This window comes from Dromiciops gliroides, chromosome 4 (assembly GCF_019393635.1).
Source record: "Dromiciops gliroides isolate mDroGli1 chromosome 4, mDroGli1.pri, whole genome shotgun sequence".
Lineage (NCBI taxonomy): Eukaryota > Metazoa > Chordata > Mammalia > Microbiotheria > Microbiotheriidae > Dromiciops > Dromiciops gliroides.
Genome location: NC_057864.1, coordinates 263,892,757 through 263,908,692, shown reverse-complemented (window position 1 = coordinate 263,908,692; position 15,936 = coordinate 263,892,757). Strand labels below are relative to the sequence as shown.

Below are 15,936 nucleotides of genomic sequence, written 5' to 3'. Positions count from 1 at the left end.
TCTACAACTGGCGAGCTATCAAGTATAAATCACCCTGGTGCCCAATGCCTCCTGCCCTAACTGAGGAGGAGAAAGCAGGTGCCATTTTAGACAGTGTTGGGTTTTCCAACCTAATTAGGGATGGAGGAGACTTTGAGGAAGCCAACCTTCACATTGATGGGGGATTGTCAGTCCAAATAGAAAGAGAAAAGAGTGGTCATCATTTGCATCTAGTAAACCTTTCCCTCTCCTCTGCTCTCATTGGAGTTAGCCATGGAACCTGGGGTAAAGACATGTGTTAACTTTAGGTGTCCAGGGCAATTACCCTGACTGTGCACATCAATGCTCAGGTGTCTGTGTCTATGCAACAGTGTTTCTGAGCTTGGAACAAGGAAATAACTATCCACAGCTTTTCTGAATGGCTATGCATTTGTCACTTAAAATGGAGAGAGAAACTTGAGTGTAGATGTCAGCCATGGGGTTGGTAGCTCAATCAATCAACAGGCATTTGTTAAGTGTCTACTTTGTTCCAGGCACTGTCTTCAACAAAATTGAAGCAGTCAGAGCCTGTCCTCAAGGAGTTTGCCTTCTACTGAATAAACAAAGGACAAAGTTGATTTAGGATTCAGAGAGCCGTGACTTGGCATTCAGAAAAAAGAACTAGAATCATATGTGATGCAAAGTTGGGAAGAATTACCTGAGATTTGTTTTTACGTGAGTGGTTTGTAAATACCTGTCTCTACCCATAGAACAAACATGTTGTCTCCACACAGAGGAGGTAAGCCTTCCAGGATGTGGGAAGCAGTGTTAGAAAGAATGTTGGATTCCGGATTCAAAATCTGACTCTGCTAGATCATAGATTTAAAGCTGGAAAAACTGTTACAGGGTCCAAGACCCTTCATCTCACAAGAGAATGATGCCTAGAGAGATTACATAACTCGCCCAAAGTCATCCAGGTAGTAAGTAGCAGAGTCAGATTTGAATCTGGAATCCAACATTCTTTCTCACACTGCTTCCTGAGCACTGCCTGACATATGGTAGGTGATAAATGAATGTTTTTTGAATGATTGATTGATTGCTTTTCCACCCACTTCTATCCCTGCAACTTGACTTCTAACCCCATCATCTGTCTTAAACAGCTATATTCAAGGTTACTAGTGATTATTGATTATACTAGTTACTAGTGATTATAGATTATTGAGTGATTAGGCACTCAATCTTGATGGCTTTTTCTCTATCTGACAACTTCTCTTTAGGTTTTGACCCTGCACTATCCCCACCTTCTTAACACTCTTTCTTTCATTGTCTTTCGTGACACTGCCCCCTAATGGTTCTCCTATCCTTCTCCCCTCTTCTTTACCATCTTCTTTTTTGTCTGTATCATGAACCGTATCCCCACCCCCTAGGTGCCACTCAAGACATCAACTTTGGCTCCATTCTCTGGGCTATCTCATCAGCTCCCAAAGGTGCAGTTCCACATGTAAGATCCTCAAATCCAGAACCAATTTCTTTCCTAGCACTTGGTAGAGTTCCTAGCACACAGTAGGCACTTAGTAAATATTGATTGGTTGATTCCTGAGCTTCAATTCTGCATTATCTTTGCCTGCTAGCCATTTCTATTTGGATATCTAGTTCAGCGTGTACAAAGTGGACCTCATTACTACCAAAATCCATTCTTCCTCTAAATTTCCCTATTTCTCTTCATAGCCCCATTCCAGTTACCTAGGTTTGCAATCTCAGAGTCATACTTTTGAGGCAACTAAGCGGTACAGTAAATGTGTTCAGCACGGAATCAGAATGTCCTGAGTTCAGATCTGGGCTCAAATGCCCCCTCCCTGTGTGACCTTTGTTCACAGCTTAGTTCATATTCTGCCTCTTATAGGAACCTTTTCCGGTACCTCTCCCAGCTGTTATCTTGTTCCTCAATTCATTTTGTATTTACTTTTCTCTTTCCATACTGTGTATGTCCAAGTAGTAGATGATATTTCTTGAAAGCAAGGGACCCTTTGCCATTTTGTCTTTTGTCCCCCACTTGATTTAACACTATGTCTAGCACAGATACATATTAAGTGCTTTAAAAAAAAATACGGCTAGGTGGCGCAGTGGATAGAGCACCGGCCCTGGAGTCAGGAGGACCTGAGTGCAAATCCGACCTCAGACACTTAACACGTACGAGCTGTGTGACCCTGGGCAAGTCACTTAACCCCAATTGCCTCACTAAAAAAAAAAAAATACTTGCTGAATTGGATAGTTCGTGGGCATGACACAGTATGGCAATATGGTCTTGATTCTTCTCTCATTTCTAGCTCTACCTTGGTAGTATTTTCTCTATTATTCTTTTTTTGTGTTTTAAATATAATTTTAGTGAGCTTTAAAGAGACCAGTTATGGAATCAAAGGATGACATTTATAATTGGAAGTGACTTTGGAGGTAGCTGGGTGGCATAGTAGTAGAATGCTAAACCTGGAGTCAGGAGGACCTAAGTTCAAATATGACTATTTACTTAGATTTACTAGCTGTGTAAACCTGGGCAAGTCACTTAATCCTCAGTCTGCCTCAGTTTCCTCAATTGTAAAATGAGGGCAAATAGCCCCTACTTCACAGGGTTGTTGTGAGCATTAAATGAGGTAATATTTGTAAAAGCACTTAGCACAATTTTTGGAACATAGTAAGCATTTAATAAAGGCTTATTCCCTTTCTCTTCCCCCCCTCCCACCCATTTTAGAGATTATCTAATCCAATCCTTTCATTTTAAACACAGGTCTTCTGACTCCAAGTCCAGCACCCTTTCCAAAGTGCCTCTCTTACACTCAAAATCTTGACTCTACTACTTACTATCTTTTGTGAACTTCAAAGTGATTTTCCCTTTGTGGGTTCACATTAGCTCATTTGTAAAAATGAGAGAGAATGTAACATTTGTTTTGCATAGCTTCTCCTACAGAGGCTATAATTACACTTATTGAAACTTTAAAAGCATAGGCAACCACAGACAACTTTACTACAGAAGCATTAGACTACATGTTTTCAAGGTGTACTGTTGCTTTAAATCCAATGTGAACTGCTAAATTGTGTGTGTGTGTGTGTATATGTGTGTGTATATGTGTGTGTATATGTGTGTGTGTATGTGTGTGTGTATGTATGTGTATGTGGGGGGGGGTCAGGACACCTAAGTGATTAGTCTTCCTATTACCACTAGCTAGCAAGCCATTTTTTCACCTCTATGAACCTCAATTTCATTGTCACTAAAATGGAGTGATTGGATTGCTCAAGTCTCTTCTAGGTTTAACTGTTTATGATCTGATGTTCCTATTATACAGAATGAGACATTGAAGGGGGTGGGGAGGAAGAGTTGAACAGAAAAGTACAAGGAAAGGAAAATGAACGTTATTTGCTAAAGAAAATGCTTTATTTTTTCCTATTTACAGCTGGAAGCTGACAAGCTGGCCCTTCCATCAAGTCCCACCCCACTCAGTCCCAGCCCCATCCCTAGCCCCAACCCGAAGTCTGAGAATGCCACTGTCCTGACTGTGGAACCATCCCCCATGGATAAGAACAAGGGCTTCTTCGTGGATGAATCAGAACCCCTTCTCCGTTGTGATTCCACATCCAGTGGCTCCTCTGCTCTGAGCAGGAATGGCTCCTTTATTACCAAAGGTATGGAGGTCAGCAAGCCCAGGTCTATGTTCATATTTCCATTTCCATCTAAAACTAATTAGAAAGAATGTTGGAGGAAAGAATGGGCAGCCAGGTGGCACAGTGGATAGAGTGCTGGACCTGGAGTTAAGAAGATTCATCTTCCTGAGTTCAAATATGGCCTCTGACACTTACTAGCTGTGTGACCCTAGGAAAATCACTTAACCCTGTTTGCCTCAGTTACCTCATGTGTAAAATGAGCTGGAGAAGGAAATGGCAAACCACTCAAGTATCTTTGCTAAGGAACCCCCGTGTGGTCCCAGAGTCAGATATAACTGAAATGAACCACCACCAACAAAAAATGATCATACCCAGCATTCTCTGGATAGGTTCTTGAATCTGAGGTAGTCAATAAATATCTTGAAAATACTTACAAACACATATACTCACACTTAGAAATGGTGCCAACCTTGTAGAAATTTCTTATGCTACCTTTAAGCATCCTATTATATTATAAGAGATTTGAAGCATGTCATGAATGAAGGCTGGATTCGGAGTCAGAGGTTCTATGTTCAAATTCTGGGACTTTTACTATTTGTATAATCTTGAACAAGTCACTTAAGCCTCAGCTATAAAATGAGGGTTGAATAGGTTACCTCAGTTTCCTCTTCTGTCAAATGAGGGGAGAGGTAGTATGGAGTAGTGGATAAAGAACTGGCTTTCAAGTTAGGAAGATCTAGGTCCTATATAACTCTGGACAAGTTGCTTAACTTCTCAGTATCCTAAACAGACTATCTAAGATTGCAAAGGATAGTCTGAATCTATAGAAATTCCTTAGCCAGAGGAATTACATTATTGAAATCACAGGTCTGATCTATTATCCTGTTTGTTTTGTATTGGTAATAGTGAATGTAACCTATAAATCCAACTCTGAATACCATTAAACATCACATCCTTATGATTTTGAAGCAAAAGAAATTATACATAAATTTACATTCACTTCACCTGACCTGAAACCTTGCAATCAGAGGAGAGTTGTTGGTCCTTCATTCTTGAAGGATGACATTGAGGTGATGTTGTGATCTGAAGTGAATCTGTGCAAAGTCACCAACCTCACTCTCTCCTCTAGGGTTCAGTGGCAAGATATACACCGGGATGACTGGACATGGTCCTGAATTGTTTAAGGCAATTGAGGTTAAGTTACTTGCCTAGGGTCATACAGCTAGTAAGTGTATGAGGTGAGATTTGCACTCAGATTCTCCCAACTGGCCCTCAGGGCCAGTGTTCTATCTACTGTGCCACCTAGCTGCCCCATCAGAGGAGAGTGAATGAGTTTGGGATTTTTGATTTGGACAGAAGCTCAGCTAACACTCCCTCAATTTAGCCAAAAAATTGTTCAAGCATTTTAAACATCTTCTGTCAAGTCACTTTAGAGTGTTTGAGAAGAACTAGTTTACAGCAAAACAGTTTGTATTTGTTAATTATAAAGCATTTTCAACTGTTCATTAAAAGAAGTGTTTGAATAATTTCAGCTAATGTAGCTTTCTTTGGGCTATTTTGAGTTGCCTTCTGTACAAATGAAAGGGATCGTTGGTTTTCTTTAAAGACATTTTACTGTTTTCCCTAATTGAGACAGACTGTTTCATGGGTCTTCATTAATGCTGTTTTACTGGGACTTTTCCAGAGCAGAAGGTGAGGAAACAAGCAGAGGGGGAAAGGTCAAAGAAAGATAGCATCAGCCATCTCTGTCTGCTTTTCCAGCCATTTCTCAACCATAGTGTTCTTTTCACTGTCTCCCATACCTGGAACACTCACTTTTGCCACATAGTCTCAAATTCCATCTTTTTCTAGAGGCCTTTCATGGGTCCACCCCCAGCTTCTGGCGCTTTCCCCTTATTGACACCATCAATAACACCACCACCAACAACAAACATTTATAAAGAACTTTAAAGTTTGTGAAGTATTTTTATAAATAATACCTAATTTTATCTTCTTAAGAACCCTGGGAGGCAGGTGCTATTATTATCCTCGTTTTACACATGAGGAAAGTGAGGCAAAGGTCAAAGTGACTTAATCAAAAAGTCTGAAACAGGATTTGAACTCAGGTCTTCCTGACTTCAGGTCCAGCCCTACAGCATCCATTTTACATATACCTAGTTATTTTTCTGTTTGTTTTCTCTATGAAGACATACATTCCTTGAGATCAGGGTTTATTATTATTATTTTGTCATTCTTTGCTTTCACCTTCATATGCCAAGGTGCAGTGTCTTGCACGTAATAAGTGCTTAATAAACGTTCATTCACTGACTACAAATGTATTTTTCTCTCCCTTACCTCCACCACAGAAAAGAAAGACACAGTGTTGCGGCAGGTACGCTTGGACCCTTGTGACTTGCAGCCAATCTTTGATGACATGCTCCATATCCTAAATCCAGAGGAACTGCATGTGATTGAGGAAATCCCCCAGGCTGAGGACAAGCTGGACAGGCTATTTGAAATCATTGGAGTCAAGAGCCAGGAAGCCAGCCAGACACTTCTGGACTCTGTTTATAGCCATCTTCCCGACTTACTGTAGGACACCGGGGACACAACACTCTGAATTATTGCTTAGGGCACTTGGTAAAGATGATGGACAGCTAGGAGACAGGATCTTTTATTTTATTTTATTTTTAAACTACAATACAGGGCCAGTGTTTTAAATTGTTTTCTTTTTATTCCCCTTCTTGAGAAAGGACAAGTTCATACACCCTTTCCAGGTGTACCTGCCAGTGCAGTTTGGGGTTTTTTTTCCAGTTTCATCTTTGCTCTATTTAGCATTTTTATATTTGTTCCAATCATTCTGTGCACTTTAAATTCACTTAACTGACCATAACTATGGTGTGACCTTTTTCCTCCACCCCTGCACACAGAATTTGGGATATTGCTAAAGCTTCTTGTTTGTTTGTTTGTTTGAAATTTAATGTCAAGTTTCTTGTTCTCAATTGGAAGCCTCATTGCCTCTCTCCCTCCTCCCACTTCCCTTTCCTTAAAGTTGTTCTTTTATACCAATAATTATTTTTCCTCTGGGGGTAAAAGAAATTACAGGCTCAATACTGAGTCACACTCATGTGACCTGTTTTTACTTGAGTTAACTTTTTAATATGTCCTGTTTTATCATTTGTATACATGGCTGATGTTTGACTAGGACTCTCACTGATTTATGGTATTTGCCTGGACAGTTCATAGAATGTTTGGTTTACCCATACTCTTTTTTCAGCGGAAGCTCTCATGGGGGAAGAGTCTTTCCTTTGGCCTTTAGGACTTGCAAATACAGTTGTGTGGCATCCCAGTCAAAAAGGGGAGAATTTTCACCTCACCTGTTCTGGACTGAGCAGTCACGCAGTGTTGATGCTGCACTCTGGGAAGTAGGAACCGGAGCCCCATCAGGACCCCGCCCCTTTTCCATTAGTCCGAGTTTGCCGAGTTATGCTTTACAAGATGTCTTGGTTTTTTATACATGCATAGCCAATAGTTCCAGTTGGTCCTCACAGCCTTGCTTGGTCCTGGTGGTATCTGCCATCATGCAATCACTTTTCTTAAAATGGCTGCAACTGTAAGAACTCTCGTCCGATATATTTGCAACTCTTAGGCTCCCATTATGAACACACACACACACACACACACACACATGCACATGTGCATACACACGCACACACAGAGTCTGTTGATGCTCAGTTGCAAGAATTGAATGTGAAGGTTGCCTATGCCACTTTGGTGTGAAAGAAGTAGTGGGGTGGTGGTGGTGATGGTGGTGGTAAGGGACTGATGTGGAAAAAATGCCTTCAAGTGTACTAATTTATTAATAAATATTAGGTGTTTGTTACTTGACTTGTTTGGGTGTGTTAATCCTTAATCCTAACAATTAGAGCTTTCTAGCCTTGGGGTTAGTAGTGGTCTCCCCATCCTGGCAGCAAGCAAGGTGGTACAATGGAGAGAGCTCTGAGCCTGGAATCAGAAAGTCCTGAGTTCAAATACAGCCTCAGATACTTAGTATCTGTATAACCCTAGCAAAGTGACTTAACCTCTGTCTGCCTCAGTTTCCTTAAGTGTAAAATGGAGATCATAATAACACCTACCTCCCAGGGTTATTATGTGGGTCCAGTGATATGATGTTTTTGAAGTGCTTAGCACAGTGCCTGACACATACATAGTAGGCTCTTCATAAATGCTCATTCTCTTCTTTCTCTTCATTAAAGGTCTAAAAGCAAAGACTGAATAGCCATTGTGTTTTGGGTGTTGTCAATCAGAATAGTTTCTGAGTATTTTCAGAACCTCCTGCTGCCCCTGAAGTTGCTTCACAAGACTGTGCTTGGGAACAAAGGGAAATGGGATCTCAGGAAATGTTGGCAAAATGAATTCCTTAAGCTTGATTTATCATACCCACTAAGCCTTCTCTTGGAAAACAATTGGCTTTTTATGTAGCACTGGACATAGTGTGGTATATTGAAAATGGTACTGTATTTGAAGTCGGAGGGCTCATTCATGGCACATAGTAGGCACTTTATAATGCTTGTTAATTGATAGAATTGGGTTCAATCCCAGGTTTGCAACTTACCATTTGTTTGATTTGGGGCAAGTTACTTGAACCAACTGGGCTTCAGTTTCCCCAGCTGTGAAATGAAGGGTTTGGACTAAATGATCCTTAAGATCCCTTCCAGTTCTAGACTGAGGATTCTTACTGATGAATTTAGATTATACCACTCATGCATATTTTTGGAAACCTATATGACCAGAAGCATCTGGCAGTGAAAAAAGCCCACAGTGCATATTGTAGAGGCATTTACAAGTTCCCTATGACTAACAGGGTTAGTCCCTTAAGTACCTGGTTTGGGAATCTTCAGGGCAACCAGATGTTCTTCCTTTAGCATTTCAGTCTCTGAGATGTCCTAAAGGCTAAAGAAAGGCCTGGGAGAAGTTGAAGGGAGAGAAAGGAGTATTTCAGTTTTAGTATTCAGTCTGTTTTCACACTCTCTCATATGGTGACCTTATCACTTCCCACAGGTTTATTAATCTTTATGTCATTGACTCTCAGATCTATATATCCAGGCAGAGACTCCATCCTGAGCTTCAGTCCAACATTACCTATTGGACATTGTGAATTTATGTACTGTAGACTTCTCCAACTTGGCATCCAAAATTGAATTCATGATCTTTTGCACCCAAACATATCCCTTTTTCTAAACTACTCTATAACTGTCAAATATACCACCCTATTTCCCAGACATCCAGGATACTAGTTTCTTAATCATGATGTCATCTTTGACTTCTCACTCTATATATCCAATAAATTGTCAAAAATCATCGATTTTTCCTTCACGACATACATTGCGTCCATCATCTTATTGCCACCTGTATGCCTACCACCCTAGTTCAGGCCATTACCTGTTACCTAGCCTGTTGCAATGGCCTAATTGATCTCCTTGCCTCAAGTCTTTCCATTTTCCAATCTGAACTGCACATGGCTGGCAAAGTGATTTTCCTAAAGCACAGGTCTGACCACGTAACTCCCTCACCCCTCACTCATTCCAGTGACTTCCTCTAACCTCTAGGCTCAAGTATGAACTTTGGCTCTTAAAAGCTCTCTCCACAATCTGCTCCCAAGCTACCTTGCCAGTCTTATTTACATATACTCACCTCCACATACTTTACAGCCCAGCCAAACTGAACTTCTTGCTATTACTCACTCCTGACCTCCACCTCCCATCTCTGTGCCTTTGCATTGGCCGTCTCCCATGCCGGAAATGTACCCCCTCTCCACTTTTGCCTCCTGGAATTGCTGCTTCCCTTCAAGACCCAGATCAAGCCCTGCCTTCTGCATGAGGCCTTTTCTGATTCTCCCAGCTGTGAGTGCCTTCCCCATCAAGGTTCCCTTGTATCTGTTTTGTATGTACTTATAAATATGCATGATGTTTCATCCATTAGAATGTAAGCTTCTTTGAAGGCAGGGACTTCTATTTTTGTCATTGTATCTTCAGTGCCTAGCACAGTAGCTGGCATACACTAGGCACTTAATAAATGCTTGTTGATTGATTTATTGGTTGAAATTAGTGGGGTGCTTCTCCCACTCATGGGAGGTTCTGGGATTGGAGGCCTCCATGCAAAAATTGTTTAAAAGCTTTCCTAGGAGATAACCCTTGCCCCTGGAGCTGATTTAGCAGGGTTTTTCTCAGGAATGAAGAAGATCAGGGTGGTGTAACAAGTGAAGTATCTGTCATGTGCTCTAGTACCAAAAAAACTGACCTCAGAGCTCTATTAGCTAACATCTCAGCACTTCTGAATTCCTCTTTCAATGAGATGGAAAAAAAAATGGGAAATGGAATGGCCCTCTCTGAACCCTTCAAAGATTCAGACGTGATTGAAGGATGGGCTCAAGGTTCTTGATATTCTCACTCTTTCCATATTGGTATTCTTGATCCCTAAAACGGAATTACTTTTTGTTTTAGTAGTTATTGTATGAGGCTTAGGTAAGTAAAGTAAAAGAACTTTTTTCTTTCTCCATTTATCTATCTATATCTATTTATTCATTTATTTATTTTAATAAAAGTATTTTATTATTTTCCAGTTACATGAAAGGATAATTTTCAACATTTGTTTTCATAGGAATTTTAGTTTCAAATTTTTCTCTCACTCCCTCCTCTCCAAGACGGAAAGCAATCTTACATATTACAATTACATTAAACATATTTCTGCATTAGTCATATTGTGAAAGAAGAATCAAAGCACAAGGGAAAAGCCTCAAAAAAGAAGGAAAAAAAATCCCCAAAGTAGAAACTGTATCGTACAATCTGCATTCACAATTCACAGTTCTAGTAAAATAACTTCACAGAAGAAAGGCAAGAAAAGCATGGAGAAAAATTTCTCAGAGGGTCTTAGCTTTGGCACATGATTTATATGGGAATAAGAAGATGAGGGGGTGATACATTTAATTAGTATGGAAAGCAAAGGAAAGGAGGCATAAGTTTATGTCTTAATATTTGTTTTGTGATTAAAAAAACAACAATGTTGACAAAGTCAAAGGTGGCATGCTTAATTAAATATGTAGGTGAAAAAAAGCTGAGAGGCAGAGCAGACATGGGGAGGGGGGTAGGATAAATGTAAAATCTTGCTTTCGGGTTAAAAAAAGTCATCTTCATAAATCCAAAATGGAGAAGAGAACATGGTAGCAGTTCATCAGAAAAAGACGTGGGAAATCTGGTGGATTACAAATTCAGTATGAACTGGTGGTGTGATATGAATGCGGAAAAAACCTAAAGCAAACTTAAATCACATTTAGAGAGGAATGACATCCAGGCCCAACACAATGGGGGGGGGGGGTTGTATTTTCCCCTGGTTTGACTACATGTTGGAGTAGTGTTCAGATTTATATTCTACATTCTAGGAAGGGCATTGGTTAAGTTGGGGCGTGTCTGGGGTGGTGAAGGGCAGTGGGATAATGCCAAATGAGATTACTTGAAAGAACTGGGGTAATTAGACTAGAAAACATTTTGCGGGGAGAGTGAGGAGAGCCACATCTATCTGGAAGCTTCTGAAAAGCTGTCCTGTAGAAGATAGATTCTATTTGATCTGTTTGGGCTTAGGGGGCATGACTAAGATCAGGATTTGATTGCAGATAGGCATATTTCATGCCCAGGGGAAAAAATCTTACTAATAATTAGACCTATCCAAAAATGAAATGGGGTACCTAAGGAAGTAGTGGCTTTACCCCCTCAGTACAGGTCTAGAAGTAAAGACTGGATGTGCTATAGATAAGATTCTTCACCTGCAAATTGGACTACGTGACCTCAGAATAAAAAACCCTGATTGAATCTAACCCTGATTCAATAAATAGCATGCCTGTCAAAACTGGTAAATCTGAAGACCTGGGAGATATAGCTAAAGCACTGGAAGATAGAGCCAGGACACCTCCCCTCCCCCAGTGATACAGTCTTGAATAATGGACTATGAGAAACAATGGAAATTAATGCCCATGATCAGCATGAAGATAGTTTTCTCCCAACCTCTTCAACCAAAAACCTCAAAAAAAAAAAAAAAAAAGGAAATGTGAGTAAAATATAGAGAAATTAAAGCTGACGGTCTGATTTCTCTTGACTTAAAAAAAAAAAAAGGTGGAAAATATTGATTCTGCTGAGCCTTCAGAAGGAAAAGGAGTGCAACTGTGGGAAGCTGGGTAGAAGGCATGACCGTGCAGGGGAAGGCGCGTGCATGCTGGCAAAAAACGGGACTAGAAAATTTGTTGGGGCCAGTCCTTTCTCTGTTAAGTTAACTCTGGACAGGAAACTGACTGGGCATCCATATCCCTCAGTCTCAAGCCTCGGGGTCTGATGCAGGCAGGGGTGGACGGGGTGTTGGGCACAGATACAAACCACTTCACTATAAGAGAAAGGGATGATGAAAAGAATCAGAAATAAAATAATGAGAATAAAAGAAAAGGACTAAAGTACAAAAAGTACAAAAGTCCACATATAAGCTTAGCTCACAAATAGATGAACAGAATGAGACTCACATCAAAGGCAAAATGAGTAGAAAATTTTAAAAGTCACTAATGCAATGGACCTATTAAAGAAAATGAAATAAAAATCTCCAATGACTAAGATAATTCTGTATACTCCTAAATGATCTACAAAGATCATGGAACAATAGCAAGAAACTGCAGGGATTGTTCAAAATAAAAATAAAACTCTTACAAGAAGATATTAAGATCAAAATTATTTTGGAATTCAGAGGTCTTAAATCAGAATCGACAATTTTAGAATATGCAATGGAGAATCTCTCCAAAGGACAGGCTCTGAAAATAAATGATTTACAATTTTGGAATTAAAAAATACAGAATTGGAAGAAAATTTGGCAGAAGGGAAAGAAAATCACTTTGGAAGACATATGAATTCAATAGAAGCCAAAGTAATTGATCATGAAGATAAAATGTACAGTAAGAATGACAGGTTTCTCAAAAGAACAATGTAAAGAATAAATGTAAAGCAACAACCTGAATACCATATTTTAGGAAAGCATACAAGAAACTATCCAAAACCTTTTTGCATATAGACAATAGTATTAAATGATTGATAACCCAGATTGCTGCCAGAAGAAAATCCCATGCATGAAAGTAGTGGTTAAATTTCATAATTTAAATAGTAAGCACATTTTCCAGTTGATTAATATTGGGCCATTGCTATTTGCAAAGGTATTCAGCTAAGAATGAACATCAACTTAAATCATCTAGGAGGTAGCATTGTGTGGTAGAAAAACCACAGGATTTGGAGTTAGGGAATTTGCATGTGAATTACAGCTCTAATATTTACTACCTGTATGACCTTGTGAAAGTCCCCTAATCTCTTTGTTCCTCATCTTTAAAATGGAGGGACTGGATTAGCTGGATTCTACAATCCCTTTTAGCTCTAAATATATGATCCCATGGAGTACTTCAAAGACATAGGAAATCTGAGAAAAGAATGGAATATAATTTTTCAAAAAACAAAGGAATTCAAATTGCAACCCAAAATAACATATCCTATTAATCATCAATAAAAATGAACCTTTAACATTTGATACATTTCAGTAAAAACAACAACACATAGGAATGCACAGAGAGAGAGAGAGAGAGAGAGAGAGAGAGAGAGAGAGAGAGAGCGCGAGCTGAGTAGAACCTTCAAATTACCATCACTCCAAACCAGAAAAACACAAGAAAGGTAAATAAATACAATGATTAAGAAATGACTAAGTAATAAAACTGATCCTCTTAGGTTGACATAGACTATTTTTTTTTAATGTATTGAAAGGTAAAAGAAAGAACAAAGATCATCAGTGGACAAAGTAAGATTTTAAAAGATTTAAAAAGAATCAGAATCAAGGAAGTAGAAAGCTAAATTAATATTTCTCAAGCTATATCTCATCCTTTCCTATAAACTAAATGATACATTTTGTGAGAGGGAATAACATAAAACGTGTTTAAGTGGGTAGAGGAAGGACAATCTAAAGAGGAAGACTAGAAAGACACCTCTACCGGATCCAGATATGAGCAGAGAAGAGAGTAGTTTTTTAGTTTCTCAGTGAGAGTGGGAAAATGAGGGACTGTGGGAGAACAGAGTAAAAAACAAAATGGAGTCCAGGGACTGGAATGTGGGGATTAGAAGGTATATTGCATTCTAGAAGGGAAATGAAAGGGTACTGTCAATAGAGAATAATCTCATAGAGGGGGAAGTTGTATATTTGTTATGAGAGATAGAGACCTTATTCTTCCTCCTACCCCAGGTAGAATGGAGACAATAGAAGACCACTTTGAGCAAGGACTATGCTTCCCATGATTTCTGCTTTATCAAGGAGAGAGGATGTATGGGTTTCCAGGGACAGCCAGCACTCCAGGTCACAAGGGGAAGATAGGTGCAGAGATAGAATAAGATTACTTTAAGAAAAATGAGTCATCATGGTAAGGGCAGGGAATAGAATTGGGCCACATGACTTTGTGGGAACAGGGCTGATCCCAACTAGGTTTCTATTTCCCTTTCCCTCAGGCATAAAAAGCTTCATCAAAGCTTCTTTCTGCAGCCTGCTGCATCACCATTTTTCCAACCCTATCCCATAGTTACACTCCTTTTTCTTCATGTGGCTTGGCAAAATAAATATTTTCTACCTTTTATGGATTCAGGGGAACTCAAATTGAGTCGCTGCTATGGGACAATGAAGAATGCACCTCTACATAGAGACCCTGAGTGAGACACAACCTTGCAAGGTTCTTTGTATTGACTATAGCTGATATTTGGAATGGCCTAGTGATGGGACCACTGAATGGAAACTCCAATATTTCAGTTGTATATAAAGTGGTCCTCTCTAAAGGACTGCAAACTTTATAAATTTCTTTCTCTGAGAGAGGTACAGTAGAAGGCACCACCAAAAGCAAAATAAAAATAAAATAAAATAAGTATACCAAATAGAAGAGAAGATGAGATGCAGTCTACAAGTTCAATAACATAGAAATGGGATAGAAGAGGGAGCTCAAATTTGGTACTTTAGAAGTTCTATTTTGGGGGCAGCTAGGTGGCGCAGTGGATAAAACACCGGCCCTGGATTCAGGAGTTCCTGAGTTCAAATCTGGCCTCAGACACTTGACACTTACTAGCTGTATGACCCTGGGCAAGTCACTTAACCCCCATTGCCCCACCAAAAAAAAAAAAGTTCTATTTTTCAGACAGAGAAAATAAAGTAGGAACAAATAACCTTATAGCACATGAATAGAGAAAATAGTATTTGGAAAATGACTGGAATGTATAGAAATAAAGAGGAGTACAAAGTAAGTAAACTTAGAAAAGGATGCCATAAAATGCTGATAAGCCAGGAGAATTTGGTGTGGGGAGGACAAAAAGAGAGAAGATTTTTGAACCACTTTCTTCTCTGGGTGAATAAAAGGAAGGATCCAAAGTGGGTAAAACAAACATACAAAATTAGCAATTTATGTAAACCCAAGAAAAACTGTGATGGTAAGTTAAATAGGAAAGGGGGAATACTAACATCAAAGAAGAATAAGCAATGGGAATAAACATGTTTGTAATTGGTATTATGGGAAGTGGGAGAAAGAGAATGGAAACCTGAAAATAAAATTAAATTGAATTAAAAAAAAAGAAATATAAAGAATACTAGTTGTAGGCACAAAGTGCTTGACTTTCAAAGACAGAAAATAAATGGAGAAAAATAGAAATATATTTTTAACCTCAAAATGGTAATTGGATTATGCAATCCAATAAAGTGAAAGAAAATGACAAAAACCAACATTTTTGTGCATATAAGAAGCACATTTAAAGATAGATATAGACAGATATAAAAGACAGATGGGGGAGGGGAAGAAAGGGAGGGAGGGAGAGAGAAAGAGAGAGAGAGGAGAAAGAAGCACTTACCATGTGCCACACACCACAGATATAAATATGAGCATTATGTCAAAAACAAAAGGAAACTTAAATGCAGCTCTGGATGCATGTGTGACTCAGCTAGACCCTGAGACCAATGATTCAGGCTATTCCTCCAGTTAGAGACTCTTCCTGAAATTCACAATGTCTCTATATACCTCGAGCTAACAAATGAGACTTAACTACTGCTTGAAGCACATAATAAATTGTGGATTTTATTCAACACCAGTTCATGCAATCATTGGGTTCTTTTCTTTTGCTTTTTGATACTGTGTTGGAGGAAATATTTGTTTCCTCAAAGAGCTTATATTATAATGAGGGAAGACAACACATAAAAGGAAGGTATAAAATTGGGGATGGAAACAAGACAAGAAAAGATACCCTCTTGTGG

At 39.2% G+C, this 15,936-nt stretch overlaps 1 protein-coding gene across 1 annotated transcript in view; it reads left to right on the top strand.

Annotated features, from left to right (window-relative positions):
- Positions 1-9,603, top strand: part of TNFRSF21 (TNF receptor superfamily member 21) — a 117,359-nt gene extending 107,756 nt beyond the window's left edge. Inside the window, exons 5-6 of the mRNA XM_044004986.1 lie at positions 3,405-3,633; positions 5,958-9,603. Coding sequence (XP_043860921.1) covers positions 3,405-3,633; positions 5,958-6,187 — 459 coding nt within the window. The 3' untranslated portion in view covers positions 6,188-9,603. The remainder of the gene's footprint in view (positions 1-3,404; positions 3,634-5,957) is intronic.
- Positions 9,604-15,936: the final 6,333 nt, after the last annotated feature.